The sequence below is a fragment of the Callorhinus ursinus genome, unplaced genomic scaffold (assembly GCF_003265705.2).
Source record: "Callorhinus ursinus isolate GAN/ISIS: 27379988/994484 unplaced genomic scaffold, GSC_fseal_2.0 scaffold28, whole genome shotgun sequence".
Lineage (NCBI taxonomy): Eukaryota > Metazoa > Chordata > Mammalia > Carnivora > Otariidae > Callorhinus > Callorhinus ursinus.
The window spans coordinates 17995008-18013387 of record NW_027397090.1 but is presented as its reverse complement, the minus strand read 5'-3'; the positions used below and the strand labels follow the sequence as shown (position 1 = coordinate 18013387).

Here is an 18380-nt window from a genome sequence, read left to right as displayed (position 1 = left end):
GCACATGGGACTTCACTCATGTGTGGCCCGTGCTGGGGTGAGTAGGCAGCGTTTCGGGGTCAGATACTGGGAGCTGCCACCCAACTGTCCCCAGGACCCCACCGCTGGTCACTGAGGGGGTCTGTCTATCGCCTTGCACCCCCCTCCCACACTTGAGGGCTTCCAGAAGCCTGAGCAAATGGCAGAAACGACTCTGTCCCTATAGAGCCCCCGAGCCTGGAAGGGTCAGGGTCAGGGTCAGGGGTGGGAGGGGAGCACCACGCCGCCGGGCTCCTGCCCACCTCTGTGCCCCAGGGCCTGGTGCAGGGCGGGCTCAGGGCACAGTACTCGGTGACGGGGCGTTTGCTGGGGGCCGGGACACCGGTCCCCACACCCTGCCGTTCCCTCCCACCTTGTCTCCTGGCTCACCCTCCGAGCCGGTGGAAGCTTCGCCTCGAGAGTGCAGGGTGCGGCCAGTCACCGCGGCGCTCTCGGGAGGAGTCTCCTGCCATCACCACGTGCCTGTGCGGTCCGCTCCTCTGTGCCCTTCGTCCCCCACAGCTGCTGGTCTCGAGGAATGCTCGAACTCAGAAGGTCTGGGATTCATCCAACCACAGACGTGACTCCATTAGGGGGAATAAAGGCTTTTTACCAGGGGTTGCTGCTGCTGACTGTTAGATCAACAGTCCCGGGAGGACACATCGGCCCTGCCATGCAGGACACCCTGGGCCCCCGGTGCTTACGGGCAGAGACTTGGGGGCCCTCGAAGGCTTCGATCTTTTGACATCTGCATTTAACAACCTAGACGCCCCCTTTCCCAGCTAGGTACGTGACCCTCCTCAACCCGGCTGGCAGGTCCCCCCTTCAGCCAGCTGGGACAGCAGGTGCCGCCACCGCCGATGGAGCGGAGGCAGGGGCCGGAGTGACGTGACGAGGAGGGGGCTCTACTGGAAACCAGGACGCTTCCCCCTGCTTCCCCAGGTCTGGTCCACACCACACAGCCCCCACGGGCTTTTAGAGACAGGACCAATCGTCCACGTGGGGACATGGGGCCACGTGGGCAGAGAGGAGGCCAGCGTGGGAGCCAGGCCCAGTGTGCGAAGGGGCCCGGGCCCTGCTGTCCAGCCTCCCTGCATTGAGCCGCTGGTGTCCAGCACAGGCCTTCAAGGCGGAAGCACATAGGTGAAGGCACTAGAAGGTGTTTCCGGAAGGCCCCGCCCACCTGGACAAAAGAACAATGACAAGCTGGACAGTCAGTTGCTCCCACACCCTCTCCCCACAAGCCACAGTTCCCTGCTGTCATCACGGTCTCTGCGTGGCTGTGTCCGGCCAGGTCTCTGGGGGCTTTGGCCCTCTCACCCTGCGAGGTCGTGAGTTCTAACCCCACCCCACAGGCCCCGGGGGTGCAGACCCCCTGCTCAGCAGCCGGCCCCTCCCAAGTGATATGGCCCAAAGACATTGTCATCCTTATTCGCAGGGTCAGAGTAACCTGGGAAGGCTGCCCAGCAGGTTTATTTGTGGGGATTTTCAAATCCTGGCCCTCGGCTCTATACACGAGCATGTGTGCACGCGCGCGTGCGCGCGTGTGTGTGTGTGTGTGTGTGTGTGTGAAAGAGACAGAGACAAAGGATGGAAGAAAGAAGAAAAACCCAGCAGGACGTTTCTAGAGCCCAGAGAAGTCGTATCTGAAGGAGCGTCCCAGGTAGTACTTGACTTTTAGGCGGGCTGATCCCAGCCCCAAGGGGAGGGCCCGATGTGGAAGCAGGAGCCGACCACGGCCGGTCCCTGGCCCCGCCTCGGCAGGCAAGCCAGTCAGAACCCCCACACCTGTGCCGGCGGGCCCCCGGGGAGATGCTGACGGGATGCTGTCTGTAAAGACTGATGGAGGCACGAGGCAGGCGGGTCCCTGCCACCCACAGCCCGCCTGTCCCTTGGGCCCACCGGTCTGAACATCCAGGCGTGGATGGCGCCTCTGGGCAGCGCCAGCCTCCAAGATAGCACCTGCCTGGCCCATGCCGTGCATCCCGCGGGAGCCACCAAGTGACAACGTGGTTGGGCCAAGTGTGGGGCCCCTTAGGGGCCTGTTATAAGGACCTAATGAGCTGGGGGGCCTGGGCGGAATCACAGTCCCCGGGTGAGCTTCATTCCTGAAACCCTGGTGGGGAGGGGGCCTGCCTTCCGGAATGGAGCAGAGCCACCCGAGGCCAGGTGCTGAATCCCTCTGTGCCAGGCCGTCCCCAGGGTGGAGCCTGAGCGTGGCCTCCCCCCGCTATGGGAGCTGCCTCCTGCGGGGCTGCGTTTCTTGGGTTGAGCCTCTTTCAGGAGGCGGGAGGGGAGGGATGCCATGTTTCTTCCCGAGCACCCGCTAGGGGGCAGCCGACACCCGGGCAGGAGCTCACCAGGCCTGGCCACCGGTCCACATCAGGCCTATCTGCACAGACCCCTGAAAGCTGCCAACTGCAAGCAGTACTGGAAATCACATTCTGACAGGTGTAAAAGGACGTTGTCAGTGATTTATTTTCAAAGTAAGTGGCTGGCAGCTGGCTAGCTACTCTATTCAGGGAAGCAATTCCTAATCTTTGCCATTAGATATTGGCCAGTAAAGGGGGTTTGGAAGGTTTCTTCATGTCCTCTTGTTAACGATCTGCCTGGCACATGTTCATTCCTGCCAGCTTAACCTTGAAGCGTGCTCCCTGTGAGGGGGGTGCTGCACGTCGGAGCTGGAGGGCCCCTTGTCTCTGGGAGCCCCGGGAACGGAAGGACCCACCAGGCGTCTCTGGAGAAGGCCGCCAGGACCGCAGCAATCCTGAGGCCCCTTAGCGGGGCTTGAATAGTCTGGACCTTTGAGGAAGGGACAGTCTGGAAGCACTGGCCATGACTACATAGTCAACACCGTTGGGAGGATCAGCCCTTTCTGAACATGGGTCCAATACACCCGGTTTTCCAGGGGAGGCAACTGAGTCCCCCAAACCCGAGGTGACCCAAGACAGGTGTGGAAGGACACGGCGGACCACAGCTCCCAGAGCTCGGGAATCACGGTACAAGGCCGGCTCCTGCCTTCTCTGGATCCCACACTTGATCTTATAGCCAAAAGGCCGAGAAGCGATTTCTCGGGATCCCAGACAGGAAGCAAAGCCAAGGCCGATCCGCCCGCCGACACCCCGGGGACGGTATTTGAGAAAGGTCGAGAAGAGTGGCTGTTGAAAAGCTATGTATTTCTGCATATTCGCTCGCCTCCTTCCCGCTAAGCGATAGCAGCTCGGGACGCACCACTCAGAGGTCAGGGACGTAGAGCCCAAAGGTGTTTTGTCTCCAGGTCCATCCACACTCGGGCACACCGCTGTGGACTGTTCCGGGTGACACACCCGAGAGCTGAGGACCAGCCCTTTCACTTCCCAGCCAAGCTCCCGGCCACGCTTGGGGAGCTGTGGCTCGGAACCTAAGCTTGTGTCCCGCGCAGTGCCGCCTCCCACCAGGGCAGTTCCTGCGGCCTGAGAGCCTGCGGTTAGAGCTGAGGCCCCGGACAGAGGCGCGCGGTGGGGAGGGAAGGGCGGGTCCGGCTCCACCTGTTCCTGTGAGAGCAGAACAGCCCTCATGGAGGGGGCGGTCAATCCGCACTGGTTTCTGTTTCTGAATGACTGGACTTAGAGATTTCACAGTGCAGGCTCTTTCCGACCACGGAGAGAACATTCAAGCGCCGTCCACTCGTCCTTCCCTCACCCTGCTGGCTCCGGGTCCAGCCTCCGGTGTAAGACGCGTCCCTGCCCATGACAGACCAACAAAAGCTTGGCCAGAGCCAGTCATTCTTTGCAACAATCTTCACCACGGGGGTGGTTCAAAGGCGTCTTAAAAGTCGGGATCGAAGACCACCACGTGGCTTTCTACTTGGCATGTGGACACTGACGCTTCAGCAGCCAGGCTGTGTTAGAAAGGCCTGATTTCCCCTTACTGAGGTCACTTCGGTTCCTTCCTGCCGGAAGGCCTAGCAGATATGCCCTGCACCGTTGAGTTTCCCCGAGAGGCCACTGAGAGCTGTGAGCCGGAGCCATCCTGCATGCCTGCCCGGTGAGGGCGCCCCATCTGGCTGCCCTGGCTCCCTCCTGGGCCGCACTCCCTGAGCCTGAGCAGCCAGCCCACATCCCTCCCTGGACTCTCCCCTCCCTCCACTGCTGCCATCCACTCCCTGGCATATCCCCCGGCTCTGCGGGTCCTGGACTTCGATGTCCCATCTGGTTCGAGGTGCATGTTTGCTGGACTTCAGGCTGTACACCCTGCGAGGGCAGGAGCTGCGTTCTACCCGTTCCCTGGACACCCGCAGTGAGCAGGTGCTGCGTGAGTGCCGTGCGGGGCACCCAGCGGCCAGTGAGCTCTCCCCGGCCCGCTGGGTGCTCCCACTCCATCGCCACGTGTCTCTCTTCCTGCGCGGCGAGGCTGGCTTTGCTCACCAGCACCTGTGCCAGGGCATACAGGGGTATGCCTGTCCCTAGACTCCCGGGGTCCTGCGCCAACTCCTAATTTTGGCCAAAGCAAGTCATGTGTTTCTGTATTTGAAGAGCCAGAGGAGAAGTCTCCATTGCCGTGTGCGTCTGTCTGTCCATGTGTGTTTGTGTCTATCTGCAGACGTATCTACAGAGGAACGTCTGAATACGTACGAGTCTGTGTCTGTGTGTAGCTATGTGTGCACACGTCTGCTGCCCACCCGCTCGTGAACCCGGGGCACACACAGCGGGCCTGGCCTTGCTCTGACACGGGAAACCTGGTGTCCCAGGCAGCCCGAGTGTCCCTCAGTGCTGGCCACGTCTGTCACAGCTTCCCCGTGCCCCCTCCATCCTCCTGGCCGAGCCGGGCGGTCCGGCGCCCGAGCGGTGGGGTGCTGCGTTCCGACGTGTCCGCAGGCTGGGCCCACGAGCACTGCAGCCCTGCGGGCCAGCCCGGCAGAGAGAGCTCCGTCTGGAACCTCTGGCCTGGGTCCAGAGCCTGCCCCGCTGGTTCTGCGAGGAGATGCCCCGGGGATTTGCCTAGCAGCCTGCCCACGCCCCCCACCGCTGGCCTCGCCACCTCCTTTGCTTCCAGGGGGGAGCCCTGGAGGGCCCCCCAAGGGCCCGATCCAAAGTGGCTCAGTGCTCCAATGACAGGATACTTACCCACTCGGCCACCACTTACTGTGGTCACTTCCATTTCTTGAAAATGGACTCTTCTTTCTCTCTCTGGAAACCTTGGAAATTCCTCTTTACCCCTGAAGTTCCAAAACAAGTCTTTTTAAAATGCATTCTGCTATGAATTTGCCTTTTCTCACAGGGCCACACATCTCACTTGCTGGACTCTGTGCAAAAGTAACTGGGAGACCCCGGTTCAACACAGGACAACGGTGTACTTAAAGCTCCCAACGTAGGAAACTCTCCTTTCCTTCCCCATTTTCCCTGACCTGCCACAGGGGGTGTGCTGCGCAGTGGCATTCCAAGCAAAGACAGACTGATGCTGCACAAAACGAGCTCCCGGTTCACGCTCCCCCCGAGTCGGGCGTGCTCTGCAGGCCCTCTAACTTCGGCTCTCCAGGAAGGAAGAAGGACCCAAGGCGGAGGCGCGGTGGGTCTCCCCGCCTTTCCCTCGCCTCCTGCACCATCGGTTTGGAGGACGCAATTGCTGATCCCGGGTGAGAAGGGGCAGGACGGGGTGTCTCCAAGAAGGCCACAGCTGTCCTTCTGCACTTGGAGCAAGTGTGGGTCAAGGAGAGAGTGTGGCCTCTCGGAGCTGACGGCGGCCCACCTGCTCAGCCGTCCGGGCCACACGCTTGTCGGCACCTGCCTCGAGTCTCTCCGAATGCCCGCAGGCTGGGTCCCTGGGACGCTGTATTTGCGGGGGGCTGTGACACCACAGGACACCAGTTCTGCGTGGGATCTCCACTCACACGTACGCTCCACGCCCCCGTGCCCCAGGAACTTCACTTAGATCAAATTATTAAGGATTTCGAGATGCTGGCCTCAGTGTATTAAACCCAGCGGGTTCCTTCCACGCGTCAGGCCCATGGGACAGCAGGCCACACAGCCGTGAGGTCAGCCCTGCCGAGGACGGGGGACATTCTCACGAGCGGTCCTCTCTTCCTTAATTGATTATCTGCCCCTGGACTCTTTCTCTTCTCCTAGAATGCTGGCAAATACACAAGGAGACTTCTGGTCCTCCCCCCTGCGGCAGCTCTTCTCTCTGACTTTCATTTCTTTGTCCTCATGAGCGTGCGTGGGAAGTCCTTGGCCTGTTCTAGAATGCCTTCTCCTGTCCTGTGTTGCTAGCGAGCCTAGAAACTGAGCTTCCATCAACGGGTGTTTCATAAAGCTCAGCCTTCTTTGGTTCTTTTTCGTACCAACCTCTTCTTGGTTTGTGGAGAGTTCATGTTCTCCAACCCCTTGGAGTGGACTCCTTGTAAGACTTTAGTCTGCTGTGCAGGCTTTTCCACGGGTGGAATTTGGTAGCTACTTTTTCACAGTGATGGTTCTCTGATGTCTGGCTGTTCTTGGAGCTCAGCTCGCCCATCTGTCCGAGAATCCACGGCTGGCATGTCTCCCCAGTTTTCTCGTTTGTAAAATACAGACCTCATGGAGGTCAGTGGTTCTCAACTCTTCTTAGCTTTGGTAGATGTTGTCTGGTGCAAACATATTTGTGGAAGCACAGTGAGTCCATTTTGGGGAGACGGGGCAGGTGCCAACCGTGGTGGCACAGCTTCCAGGGATCCCTCCGGCGGCCTCGCCTCTAGACGGGCCGCACCCCGCGGCTCCTGGACCAGCGACCCGGTGCCCGTGCGACTAACGGACCAGATGATCCAGATGGCCGTTTCAGGCTCCAACACTGTTTGATTCCTTGTGGGGAATCCCCAGACTTGAATGTCTGTGAAATCCCTTCCTACATACTCATTCTGGCACTGTTCTAGAAAGGGACTCGCACGCCCTCGGGCTCTGGATGGGAGCGGAATGCCCGTCCGCGGCTTCCAGAGAAAGTCTCGACACAGAGGGCCACACATAGCAGTGGTGATGCGTGTCGCCAAGGGACACGTCATTCATTTATTTTCCTTAAGTGGACCTCCTGATTTCAAAGGAACCGTTTCCAGAAAAGACTGGGCTCAGCTCCAGTCTTGGCCTCTGTGGATCGTATCTGCGTAGATGCTATAAATTAGTCAGTTCTTGGCATTTTATCACCAGAAGGACGAAACGGCCTTGTCCGCTGGGCCCACAGCTGCTTTTTCTCAGCCCCCGTGTGGAGCAAGCACCAGGTGGGGCCGGCTTCGCAGACCTGCGATCCCGTTTCTGATCTAGAAATAAGTCAAAGCACAAAGATGTGCAAATACCTGCTGTTCTTAAAATAGTTCTGTGTGTCTCGGGGGTTTTTTTCTTTCCTTAAAGGCACTGGAGCTTCAGCAGAAGGATGAGGAAGTGAGAGTTTTGAATTGGTTTTGTCCTCTTTTATTGGGGGAGGATGGTTCTTTTTTTAAGGGTTTCTGAGAGGGAAATTGAATTTCTTCCTCTTAAGAGGATCGGTTTTGCATGAACCCAACTCCCTCTACTACTACGATTACTACCACCACTACTACTCCTAAGAGTAAATACTGGAATATAGCCCCCAGAAAGTCTGCAGCGAGAAGTCTGTTTCCTGGGCTCTGGGAGGTCTCCGGCTTTATCTCCTCGAGCCCTGGGGCCAGGCCCACCCCCACATGCTGCTGTCTCTCTCTGTCCCGTTACAAACACTCTAGAAGAACCCCGGCTCTTCCACGTCAAGTGCCAAGATGCCCTTGGGGGGGGGGGCGGTGGTCACTGTTCTGGATAATGTGCAGTCATGCTATTGAAAGCCACCACAACAAAGATAACCTTTTGGTCTCCCCTTTGCTGGGAACCCCAAAGCCATGACCTCACACGGGAGGCGTTCGGAGATAGTCACTGACAAGGAAACGCAGCCCAGAGCACGAGCTGGAGAGAAGCACTGCCGGGCAGGGAAAGGTGGTGTGTGGAGACGGCCTCTCCCACCGGAGGCCCACGTGGGGCTTCTGATCCGCTCGCCCCACGACGGAGCCGGCCCTTGCTCTTCTTATTGTCCCGTCCAAGACATACACGTTTCCTAAGTGCTCGGTGGTTGGGTCTCAGGACGTGCTGCTCATCCCACGTGTTCAGCCCCAAGATGAGAACAGACCCCAGCCCCACCACAGGAGGTCACTGCCCGGCCCCAGGATGAGAACAGACCCCAGCCCCACCACAGGAGGTCACTGCCCGGCCCCAGGATGAGAACAGACCCCAGCCCCACCACAGGAGGTCACTGCCCGGCCACATAACTCCACCCGGGGCACCTCTGCCCCAGCTTCTAACCACGCGGCTCAGTTTCCCTGGACATCCTAGCGCTGGAATGAATCATACAGCCTCTACTTTTCCCTCCAGCTTCCCGGGCTCAGGTTGCGGTTGCAGGGTTCCCATCTGTGTGTGTCCGGCACTTGGAGGTCACCGTGTCCTCGCTGAGCCTGGCGCGCCCGCCGTGATGGGATGGAGCCGGGACACACCCGTGCATTCGTCTGCGGACGGCACCCGTGGGCTGACCCCTCCTCACTGGGGTGACGCGCTGGCCGTGGCAAGGGTGACTTCACGTGGGAACAGCCAACGTTGTCTAAGAATTTAAGGAACAAACCAAACCCAGCCCCACAGGTGACCCGCTGAATCAGTGCAGGAAGGGGAACAGAGCCGCAGGAACTCACAGAAGGCATTCACACTGGGGAATTCGGGAGTCTGAGTGTTTGTATTCTCTGGTTGGTGCTAGCCTAACCTCCTATTACTACTTCTGCTGGGTGCATATTAACTACATGCTATTATCTGCTCTTTGCAGGCTCCAGGGCATTTTTTTTCCCCAAGAGAGTGCCATTCTGTAAATTCATCCAGTGAACACAAAGGTAAATGGATGCGTTCAATGACGGAGGGAGTTTGTATTCCCAGGTTCACCTGATCTCCGGCTGGAAATCTGGTTGAATCTCAGGACGTGATTCACTCCCAGCCCCAAAGGCCCCGCTGTCTCAGGGGCACTGCCAGGCCCTCCGTGTTCCGGGCACGGGCCCCGTTCTTGTGCGGGGGTCCCACTGTCCTCCTGGGGGCTTTAGGTGGCTCGTGCTCACCCCCGGCCAATAGCAGCACCCCCAGAACGCCCCCCTGGGGGTGCCTCGGCGGGGGCAGGTGGTGCTTGGCTGCCCGTGGCTGGTCGAGCCTCCTCACATGACCCCCAACCACTGTGTCCCTGGCTCCGCAGCACGGCACATTCTTCGCCACCGACCCCAAGCCAGACGAGGACACGATCAGTGGAGAGTTGTGTTTTCAGCCTGAAAAATAACGTGTTTTGATGATGTTTCTGATCTCCAAGCCAGTAATGGCGGCTAAGGAAAGGTGGTGGTGCCGCAGAAGGATTGAAAAGCCTCTTTCCTTCTAAACCTAGCGGACGGAAGCCCCCCCAAGGAGAAGCAGGAGAAAGATGCCCGTTTAGTAAGAACTGAGGAGGGGACAGACCACCCACCAGATGGGAACAGAAGAACCCGGGGAAACCACTCAAGCTCGCGTCATTAAAGCATTATCAGGGTAGGGAGTAACGAGGTGAAAGTCCAAACATGGGGGCCGGGGGCCAGGGCAGAAATCCCTTCCCAAGTGATGTGGATGCCAACGTGTAGACCCAACAGAGATGAGAAAACCTGCCCGAGATGTACGAGACGGCTCCTCCTGACGGCTCCAGTGAGGCGAGCTCATCACTCAGATGTAACTTTTTCTAACTGTGCACAGGATCTGACCTTCATAAAAACACAAAATATGTAAGAGGGAAGAGCAGGGCAGAGGGCTGGCGGCATGTTGGAAGAAAGCCGTCCCCTTCTCATGGGGCAGAAGCGCCCCCAGCCCCAGCCTCCTGCAGGGGGAGCCCCTCCGGATGTTGACGGATGGGCTTTCCTTCCCCCGCATCCTCCTGTATCCCTTCCTGGCCCGTCAGACAGGTTCTCGAGGACGATGGCTATTGTAGAAGGAATTTACCAGCAAAGAAAGAGCCATGTGCAGACTCTGACTTCCGACCGGGAAGCCCACTTTGAGACAATAGCATCCAAAGTCAAAAGCTTGCATCTGTAAGAGAAGAGCATGGTGACCTAAAACAATAATCACAAAAGGGTTCGACGCTCAAAGATGCGTTTGCCGGACGTCACATTGTCTGTGAGAAAGAGACAGCAGGTGGAGGACAGGCCCGGTCTAGAGAGCAAGGAAGACCATGGGGTTGTGGGCTCAGCACCCAGAGGAGGCTGGTGGCCCCATGGGACAGGGAGGGACCGGCTGTGGCTTGCAGGGCCATCAGTCTCGCAGGAGCGGGGCCCCTGCCTGCCAGCGTCCATCTCACTCCCGGGAACCTGGAGCCCATACCCATGAAGAGAAGTGACATTTGGGCTGCTGACCCCCAGGCACACCTCAGCCGCCCTCACACCGCTTGTTGCATGGGAGAGGCTCGAAGGCGTGCCCAAAGACCATATGCAGCTTTTCTCAATAATCCCGTGTCATCCAGAACATCCCTGAACACCCCCCCCGAACAGTGGGCAAGGCCCCAGGCCCCCTGAGATTAAGCCATGGAAGGAAAGAAAAGTCGTGGTGATGTTCATTTCACGTGTCAACTTGACCACCCACTGGACCCGCAGATTAAACGTGATTCCAGGTGTGTTGGTGAGGGTGTTTTGAGACGAGACCAGCATCTGAGTAAAGCAGATTACCCTCCCCAGTGTGGGTGGGCCGCACCTAATCAGAAAAGCTGGGGCTAAGGAAGCGAGGAGACAGTATTGTCTGAGAGCGAGGCCCAACCTTCCAGCCCAAGCTCCTGAGGGACAGGTTTTAGGTTTTCAGTGCAAGCTTAAACTCCATGCGGTCAGAGGTGTGGTGGGCAGGAGGCCGAGGTGGGGGCTCTCAGAGGTGGAGAGAGAGCCGCAGACGGACACCAGCCGGGGGTTTTGGTTCACACAGACCAGGCGCTGGGAAGCCAGGCGGGATCTGCCGGGAGCAGTTGCTGCTGACAAAGTGGCAGAGAGGAGCAAGGAGCCGACCCTAGCCCGGGCCTCCGGGGGGGTCCTGGCCACAGAGTGGACCCGCCCACCCAGGGCTCGGCCACCTCTGCCACAGTCGGGAAATTCAGTGACCCAGAGCAGGTGTGGGCACCTCTAGCTCTGAGAGCCCCCTGAGGGCGCCCACCTCCACCTCTGAGAGCCCCCACCTCGGCCTCCGAGGGCGCCCACCACTCCGCCCTGGCTCATTTCACAAGCATCAGATGACGGAGACGTGCCTCCTGTCCCGGAGACTCCGTCAGTCTGGCGGGGAAGACAGACTTCCAAAGGGCAAACACGAGCACAGGATCCCTGCTGAAGTCAGAGCTGTCTTCACGGAGATGGTTGCATTTTGCCCAGAACCTGGACAAGGTATGAACAGCCAGAAGATGTGGGGAAGGAGGTCCTCACCCGCGGCGGCTGTGTGTGTCGGGGCGCTCGCGCGAGGCTGCTGGGCAGTCCCAGATCTCAGGGTGCGCATCATCATCAGAGGCCGAGCCCGCTGCACCCCTGCCCCCCCCACCCCGCCGAGGACCAGCAGGGGCTCTGCCTCCGGCTCTCACTCTAGGACCTGCGTCACTGCCAGAGCAGAGGCAGGTCTGCAGGGTCTCAGGGCGGCAAGGGAACCCTTGCCCGACCTGGCCACGAGCACCAGGAAGGTAAGCCCTCCCTGAGCCCCGAGCCCAGAAGACTGAGCCGGGGGGGGGGTTTGGGGGGAGGTACTTGGCACACAGCACTGCTTGACGCTGGGGCCCAGGTGGGGGCCGATGTGTGCATCTGGGGAAGAAGACACAGGCCAGAGAGCTCGATCTATGCAAGATGAAGGTCAGGATGGGCGTGGTATAAGAGGAGTCCCCCCAAGTAGACCCTGATTTCTGCAGAGGCCCTCACTATCAACCCCTGTGGGCCTCCCCCCCTGGCCGTGGCCATTCCTGAGGTGGCCTCAGCTGGAGGCCTGCAGCAGCATGGGGGGGGCGGTTCCGTGTGGCGCCCACAGTGTGTGCAGAAAGCAAGAGCCAGGTCCCCGACAGCCCGGTCACTGTCATACGCCAGGGCAGGGAATTCCAGAAGTGCCAATGGGCAGTACCTGGTGTATCAGGCTCATCCCCTCCCTAAGACAAAACTACTGTCTGCAGTAATCACGAAATGAAATACAGGTCACATATGAACCAAAGTCTGAACATGCCAGACAAACACATTGCACCCCACCCTTCCAACTTACGGCCCTGTTTGGAGTTTTCAACATAGGTGCAAGCTGGGAGCTGGTCTCATGGAGGGACTCAGCCCTGTTTCATGGCTTCTGTCACTCTGTGTCCTGGTGCATTTCCGACCAGCTGATGGGACCCAGGAATATGTGGCACCTCAGCGCTGGGGACACCGGCCATGTCCGCAGAACCCAGACGAATGTGCTCTCGAAGGTTCTCTGAATCGGCACGGCGCCTGTTAAAGGGTGGGGACTGAGCACATGCCCATCTGCAGCTTCCCCGGGGACCGAAGTTGTTGTTCAGAGGATTTGCACCAACGAAGGTTTTGGGGGAAGGGAGTATGTCACCAGAGGCGTGGTGTACGGTTCCTCGTGTGTGCTCACAGTGGGAAGCAGGCTCACTCCACATCATGCTGGCTACTGTGTTTCAAATCTCTGCCATCCACGCACCGCTGTGTCGCCTGCACCCGGGTGCCCGCCCCCACAGCCCTGTCGGAGGGGTGACACAACGTGTCTCCCCACCAGCCTTGTGCTTACTTCAGCAACCCTACAATCTCTCACCCCGAGGTCCTGCCAAACCTCAGCCTAATGCTAACATTTCCAAAATACAGCAGCGCGTCTCAGGAAGGAAAGTGAAAGGACTCGGGGTCATGACCATCGTGAGCCAGAAAACTTCCCTCCCATCCCCCGCCCCGAGTCCCCGTGACGGCATGCACAGCGGGGCCCTCCCATCATACAGAGAGCCGGGAGCTCTGGGTAATGGGTGACGCGTGGGGTCTGGGTGCTAGCTCTCTGTTTTTTGTGCTCTGCATGTGGTTCTGGGTCCCCTCGAGGGTTCCCTGCACGTTTCACATCCCGTCACGGGCCAGGAGCCAGCCCACCAGGGAGGACGTGTAAATGAACAAGGGCTCCACTTACCTGGCCTCAACGTCCGGAGGGCCCCCCGCCTGGCAGGGTGCATCAGCACAGACCCTGCAAAGAATGAGAAGCCTCCCCGCCGACCCCCCCCCCCCCCCCCCCCCCCCCCCCCCCCCCCCCGCTCAGTGATGCTCAGCGGCGGTGACATTTTACGCGGACACTGCCAGGTCTGTCTCTGGCAGGGACGATGCACCTTGTTTCACAGCTGGACAACTTTCTGGTCAAACCAGGCAGAAAGATCATTAACCACTTCTCCTCCTGACTAACCCACTCAAGGGCTGGAAGACAGTAGGAAATTCTGAATAATTCTGTCAGTGGTATTAGCCGTCCTTGGAGAGAAACCCTGAGTTCAGTGGGGATGAGATTTTCCCCAAATCTTACCTTCCAGCAGATGCGGCACTGGGCGGACATCTGAGGGGAAGCACCAAGTGGGGTTCACGCCATACTCCTTCCATCGGGGTATGGAACCCACAAATCTCCCAGCTCTGGCCAAGGACCCCGAGCAATGAAAGTGAAGCTTAGTATCCACCAGGACTGAGGCACATCCCACCTCGTAGGTAATTCATAGTCCAGGCTGAGCCACAGGTGCCTCCATAGGTTCCAAAGGGCTATGCCAGAAACTCGCTCAGGGACACCCATCCCCTGGATCTGTTTCATTTCGTCTTTCCTGCCTAACAATGCTTACGAGATTTTGAACTATGAAGTCAATACCCAAAGGGGAAGAAAGTCCATTTGCTTTCCCCTGTGTAAGAACCCCCTCGCCATGACTCCTCTGCTGGGGGGCGGCCGGGGGCCCCTCGGGCGGGGACGGTCCCAGGGCTGCTCAAGCCAAGGCACCAACATCGCCAGCCCCACCAGCCCCACCAGCAGCAACATCTGAGAACTGGCTAGAAATTAAAAATTCTCAGGCCCTTCCCAAACCTCCTGAAGCAGAAACTCTGGGGGTGAGCCCAGAAATCCGGGCTTTCACAAGTTTGGGGGCGATTCTCAGGACTGCTAAGATTTCGTATTCCCAAGATCTATGAGATTCCGTCTCTTGCTCGCACTACAACAAACCAGTTCCAGAGCCCATCAGGAACCAAATCACACTGCGCAAAGGTCTCACTCTGTGAATACTGCATCCCGCAAGTTCTCCAAGGTTACTGACATGAAGCTGGACCACAGTCAGCAGAGTGTTACGGGCTGAATTGTGTCCTCTGAAAATGTACGTGCTGAGGCCTTAAACCCCAGAATTCCAGACTGTAATGTATTTGGAGACAGGGCATTTAAAGTGGTAATTAAAATAAAAGGAGGTCATTTTATGGGCCCGAATCCAGCAGGATTGGTGTCCCTTAAGAAGAGGAGATGTGGACACAGAGACAGGCATGTGAAGACACCAGGGAAAGACAGCCATCTGCAAGCCGGCGAGAGGGGCTGGCCCAGATACTTCCCTCAGACCCTTGGAAGATACCAACCCGGCCAACCCCTCTATCTCAGCTTCCAGCCTCCAGGAGTGCCAGAGAATGTGTTCCTCCTGGTCAAGCTGTCCACTCCGGTGCTTCGTCACAACAGCCCGGGCGAAATGCCACACTGCAAACACCTGCTGGCCATGAAACAGGGAACTCCCACGTCCAAAACACTCCATGAGAGGTAGCTTCCAAGTTAAATACCATTTGAAGAAGAGAGGGAGTGGCGTGTCCCCGACCACCGCGTAGGATGATCATGGCTGCCCGCTGCAATAAGCCTGCAGACCCCACCCCCACAGCACGGAAGCACCTGTTACCCAAACCCTGAGCAAAGGGAGTCGTTCCATGACAACGTTTGCATAAATGCGCCCACATTGGCCATGAGTTCAGCTGTATAATTAAATAAATTAAGAAGGCACGGCCCCTGGATCAGATAGCTTATCCTTACATTCGTGACTGTATTTGCTGAGAACATTAAGGCATGACAAAGAGGGTCCCAGAGTGCTTAATCTGAACTTTTGCTGGAAGTCGTGTCTGTCACAACCAATTCATTAGGAAACCCCAAGTGCCAGTGAGGCCATGGGGAGGAAAAGCAGCTGGGGCTGGGGTGTGTGTGTGGGCGGGGCTTTTCAGAGGGCAGCTGACCCCCTTGAAGCTTAGTTGTTCACCCCAGAGTTCCATTTCACTGAAATTGGCCCATTCTGGTATTGTTGACTCGGAGAAAGGGATGCATTTCCTCCACCTCCCTTACGTGGGCCAAGCCCAGTGTCTGAAAAGCAGCCTCCCATAGGGCGAGCCCTACCGATGAGCTGCTACAGAGAACCGTATCCGGTGACCACTACATCCAACGATGCATCAGCTCATTACGTTACCCTGAACTGCCCACCCATTTGCAGAACACAGAAGACCAGGAGCATCCATCAGTGGCTCCCTATTTCTGAAACATAAAGCTGATTTTCAGAAAAGTGAAAGCAATTTAAACCAAAGTACATAACTGACATCTAACTTGTAAACATACTTGACACTTGGCAAAAATCAGAGCTAGCTGCCAATGAACCAGTACCTCTGTTGTGGATTAGAGTCCCAAGTGCATTTTCAGATGGCTGCCCACAGGCATATACATCATCCGCACACCTGTCTGGATGGCTCATCAGTACACCATTTGGGTGTATCAGAGAATACAATGAACTGATGGTGGGGGAGGCCGCAACCTTCAGGTGACTGCAGTCCCAGCCAACACCCGATTGCAATGACAAGAGAGAGATTTGAGCCAGCCATGCTGCTCCCAAATTCCTGACCCACTGACACCGTGAGAGATCACCGACTATTTGCATTTTATTTATTTTTTTAAAGATTTTATTTATTTATTTGAGAAAGAGAGAGAGAGAGAGCACAAGCAGGAGGAGGGGGCCTGAGGGAGAAGCAAACTCCCCGCTGAGCAGGGAGCCCAACCTGGGGCTCGATCCCGGGACCCTGAGATCATGACCTGAGCCAAAGGCAGACGCTTAACCCACTGAGCCACCCAGGTGCCCCAGCTATTTGCATTTTATAACACTAAGTTTTGGGGTGACATTTTGCACAGCAATACATCACTAATGCACATCTAAATCTCTTTATTTCCAAATATGTAATCCACTGGCTAGATGCCTGCCACTAAAATTAAGTGGTGAGCATATAGGACTGCCCATCCCACCAACTTGTGACTGAAGGTCAGGACCCGGAGGATCATAGCAGCTCCAAGCTTGTGATGAGAAATCACATGCATCTGGCTTCTTCCAGACACTGGTTCTCATCTCATCGTGACCTCCTTCCCACGCCACCCCCTCTAGATGCTCAATTACTCGATTGCTCCTCCCCATGCTTGTCTTCTCCGGAGCCTTTCTGATACTTTTGTTTTATACACTCACTTATTTCCCTCGCGGTCCCACCCCAGCCCAGTATCCCTGGGGCCTCAGACAGGGCCTGGCACATGGTAGCTGGACAGTAAGTACAGGTTGAGTGCACGAGGGAGCCTAGAGGTTGTCTGAAGTATTTAGAAGAGAAAAGACCAGATCTTCTGTGTGTTGGGGCAGAGCATGGAGGGGAGCAAAGGGGCCGCTTATATTGATTAGCATCTTCTGCTCCATCTCAATATGGATCAAGACGTGCAGCGTTGATGAAACAGCTCATTTCTGTGCGCTATTCATGACACACAGAGCATTCTAATAAACGTGGCTTCCCTTGACCTTCACAACATCTACGAGATAGAGAAAGAATAAGCTAGCTATTGTATGGCCAACCATCCCAGACTCTACTCACTTCAAACAGCATCTACTGAGCTCACGGTCCAGCTGGTCAGCATCTAAGGCTGGGAGTGGCTGGGCGGTTAGGGCAGTTTGGATTGTGCTCTCCTCTGTGCCTCTGGAAAGCTGTGGGTCACTGGTGGGACCCCCGCGAGCTGCCTGCTGGATGCCTCCGTTCTTGTCCTTGCAGGCTGGCCCAGGCTCGCTCTCGGGCAACAATGAACCAGCAGGAGTGAACAGTGGCACCAGCCTCCGGGGGCCCAGCCTCCAAATGGGCTCCCTGTCTCGGCTGCTGCGCTGTGGAGGTCAGAGCCCATGACAAAGCCCAGCAGTGCACGGCACGGGGAGACGGGGTCCAACCGCTCAGTCGCGGGACTGAAAAGTGACACTGCAAAGGGCGTAGGTACAGCCGAGGGAGGGGCAACTGGGGCCAATTTCACAATCCATCCCTCACATTCACATTTTACAGAAAAGGGAGGCTCAGAGAAAATGAAGGGCCTTAGGTCACAGGGCTCAACCAGTGACTTGAACATGAGTTTTTTTTGTTTGTTTGTTTTTTTTGGACATGAGTTTTCTGCCCCCATTCTCACGACTCAGCTCCCAGCAGCTGAGGGCTGAGTATTTGCCCCCGGGCATCTTCACCTCTGCTTCTGGCAGCGACTTGGATCCATTCTGACGTGGACCAACCACAGGCCCAGAGAGGCAGAGGGTGTTTCTCATTGAGCGAAAACATCCAGCTTTGATTTCAGTGTTGATGCCACGCAAGCAGTATGGTGCTTCTGGCTCGAATGTAATGGAATTCTCCACCACAGATGGTGCACACAGGCCTTTTGTTCCACGGTGGTGATGCTTGCTTGGCACCCTTCACGCACCTCAGAACTGTGTAGGAGCTCCAGCTCTTGGGGACGGGAAACCGCGAGGCCGGGCAGACATGAAGACAGCGGGTGACAAACAGGAAGGTCCGCACTCCTTTCAGAGCTCGTACAAATAGGAACAGAAAGAACCACTGGAGTTTGACACACCCACGGTGTCATTCCATTGGAAAGTTCCGAGCCAGTTACGTAGGCAGTGAATGGGACCCAAAGAGCAGATGTTTTGTATGGTGGGGAGGAAGGTTTGAGGCTGCCTTTCCCCTTTGTTGGCCAACTAGAAAGAGATTAAAATGGAACACATCACGTTTACTAAACATGGCAATTAAAAATGCCACGAACACGTGTTTAAATCAAATAGTGCCTTAAGACAACAGAAGATCTCAGCACGATTTCCCCAGCTTCTCTCTCCCACAGAAAAGAGCATTACCGATCGGCTCAGACTGGGAGTTGGTGAGCGACAGCCCAGGGGCCAATAAAGTTTTATGTGAACTCGTTCATTCACCTTTCTCTGTGACCAGAGTTTCCATCTGTAACTATAGGGTTGAGGAGTTGAAATGCAGAGCATCTAGCCTTCAATGCCAAAATGATTTTCTACCTGGTCCTTTA

General features: G+C 57.0%; 1 protein-coding gene across 7 annotated transcripts in view; it reads right to left on the bottom strand.

Moving 5' to 3' along the window:
* Positions 1-18380, bottom strand: part of AUH (AU RNA binding methylglutaconyl-CoA hydratase) — a 384072-nt gene that overhangs the window by 19778 nt on the left and 345914 nt on the right. For 3 of the 7 annotated variants that reach the window (XM_073878187.1, XM_073878191.1, XM_073878188.1), the window contains one exon: positions 17604-18048. The exons of 3 other annotated variants lie outside the window; for them this stretch is intronic. In XM_073878187.1, coding sequence (XP_073734288.1) covers positions 17619-18048 — 430 coding nt within the window. In that variant the 3' untranslated portion in view covers positions 17604-17618. Of the gene's footprint in view, positions 1-17526; positions 18049-18380 lie in introns of those variants that run through there. One more of the 7 variants, XM_073878189.1, reaches the window with a different exon arrangement.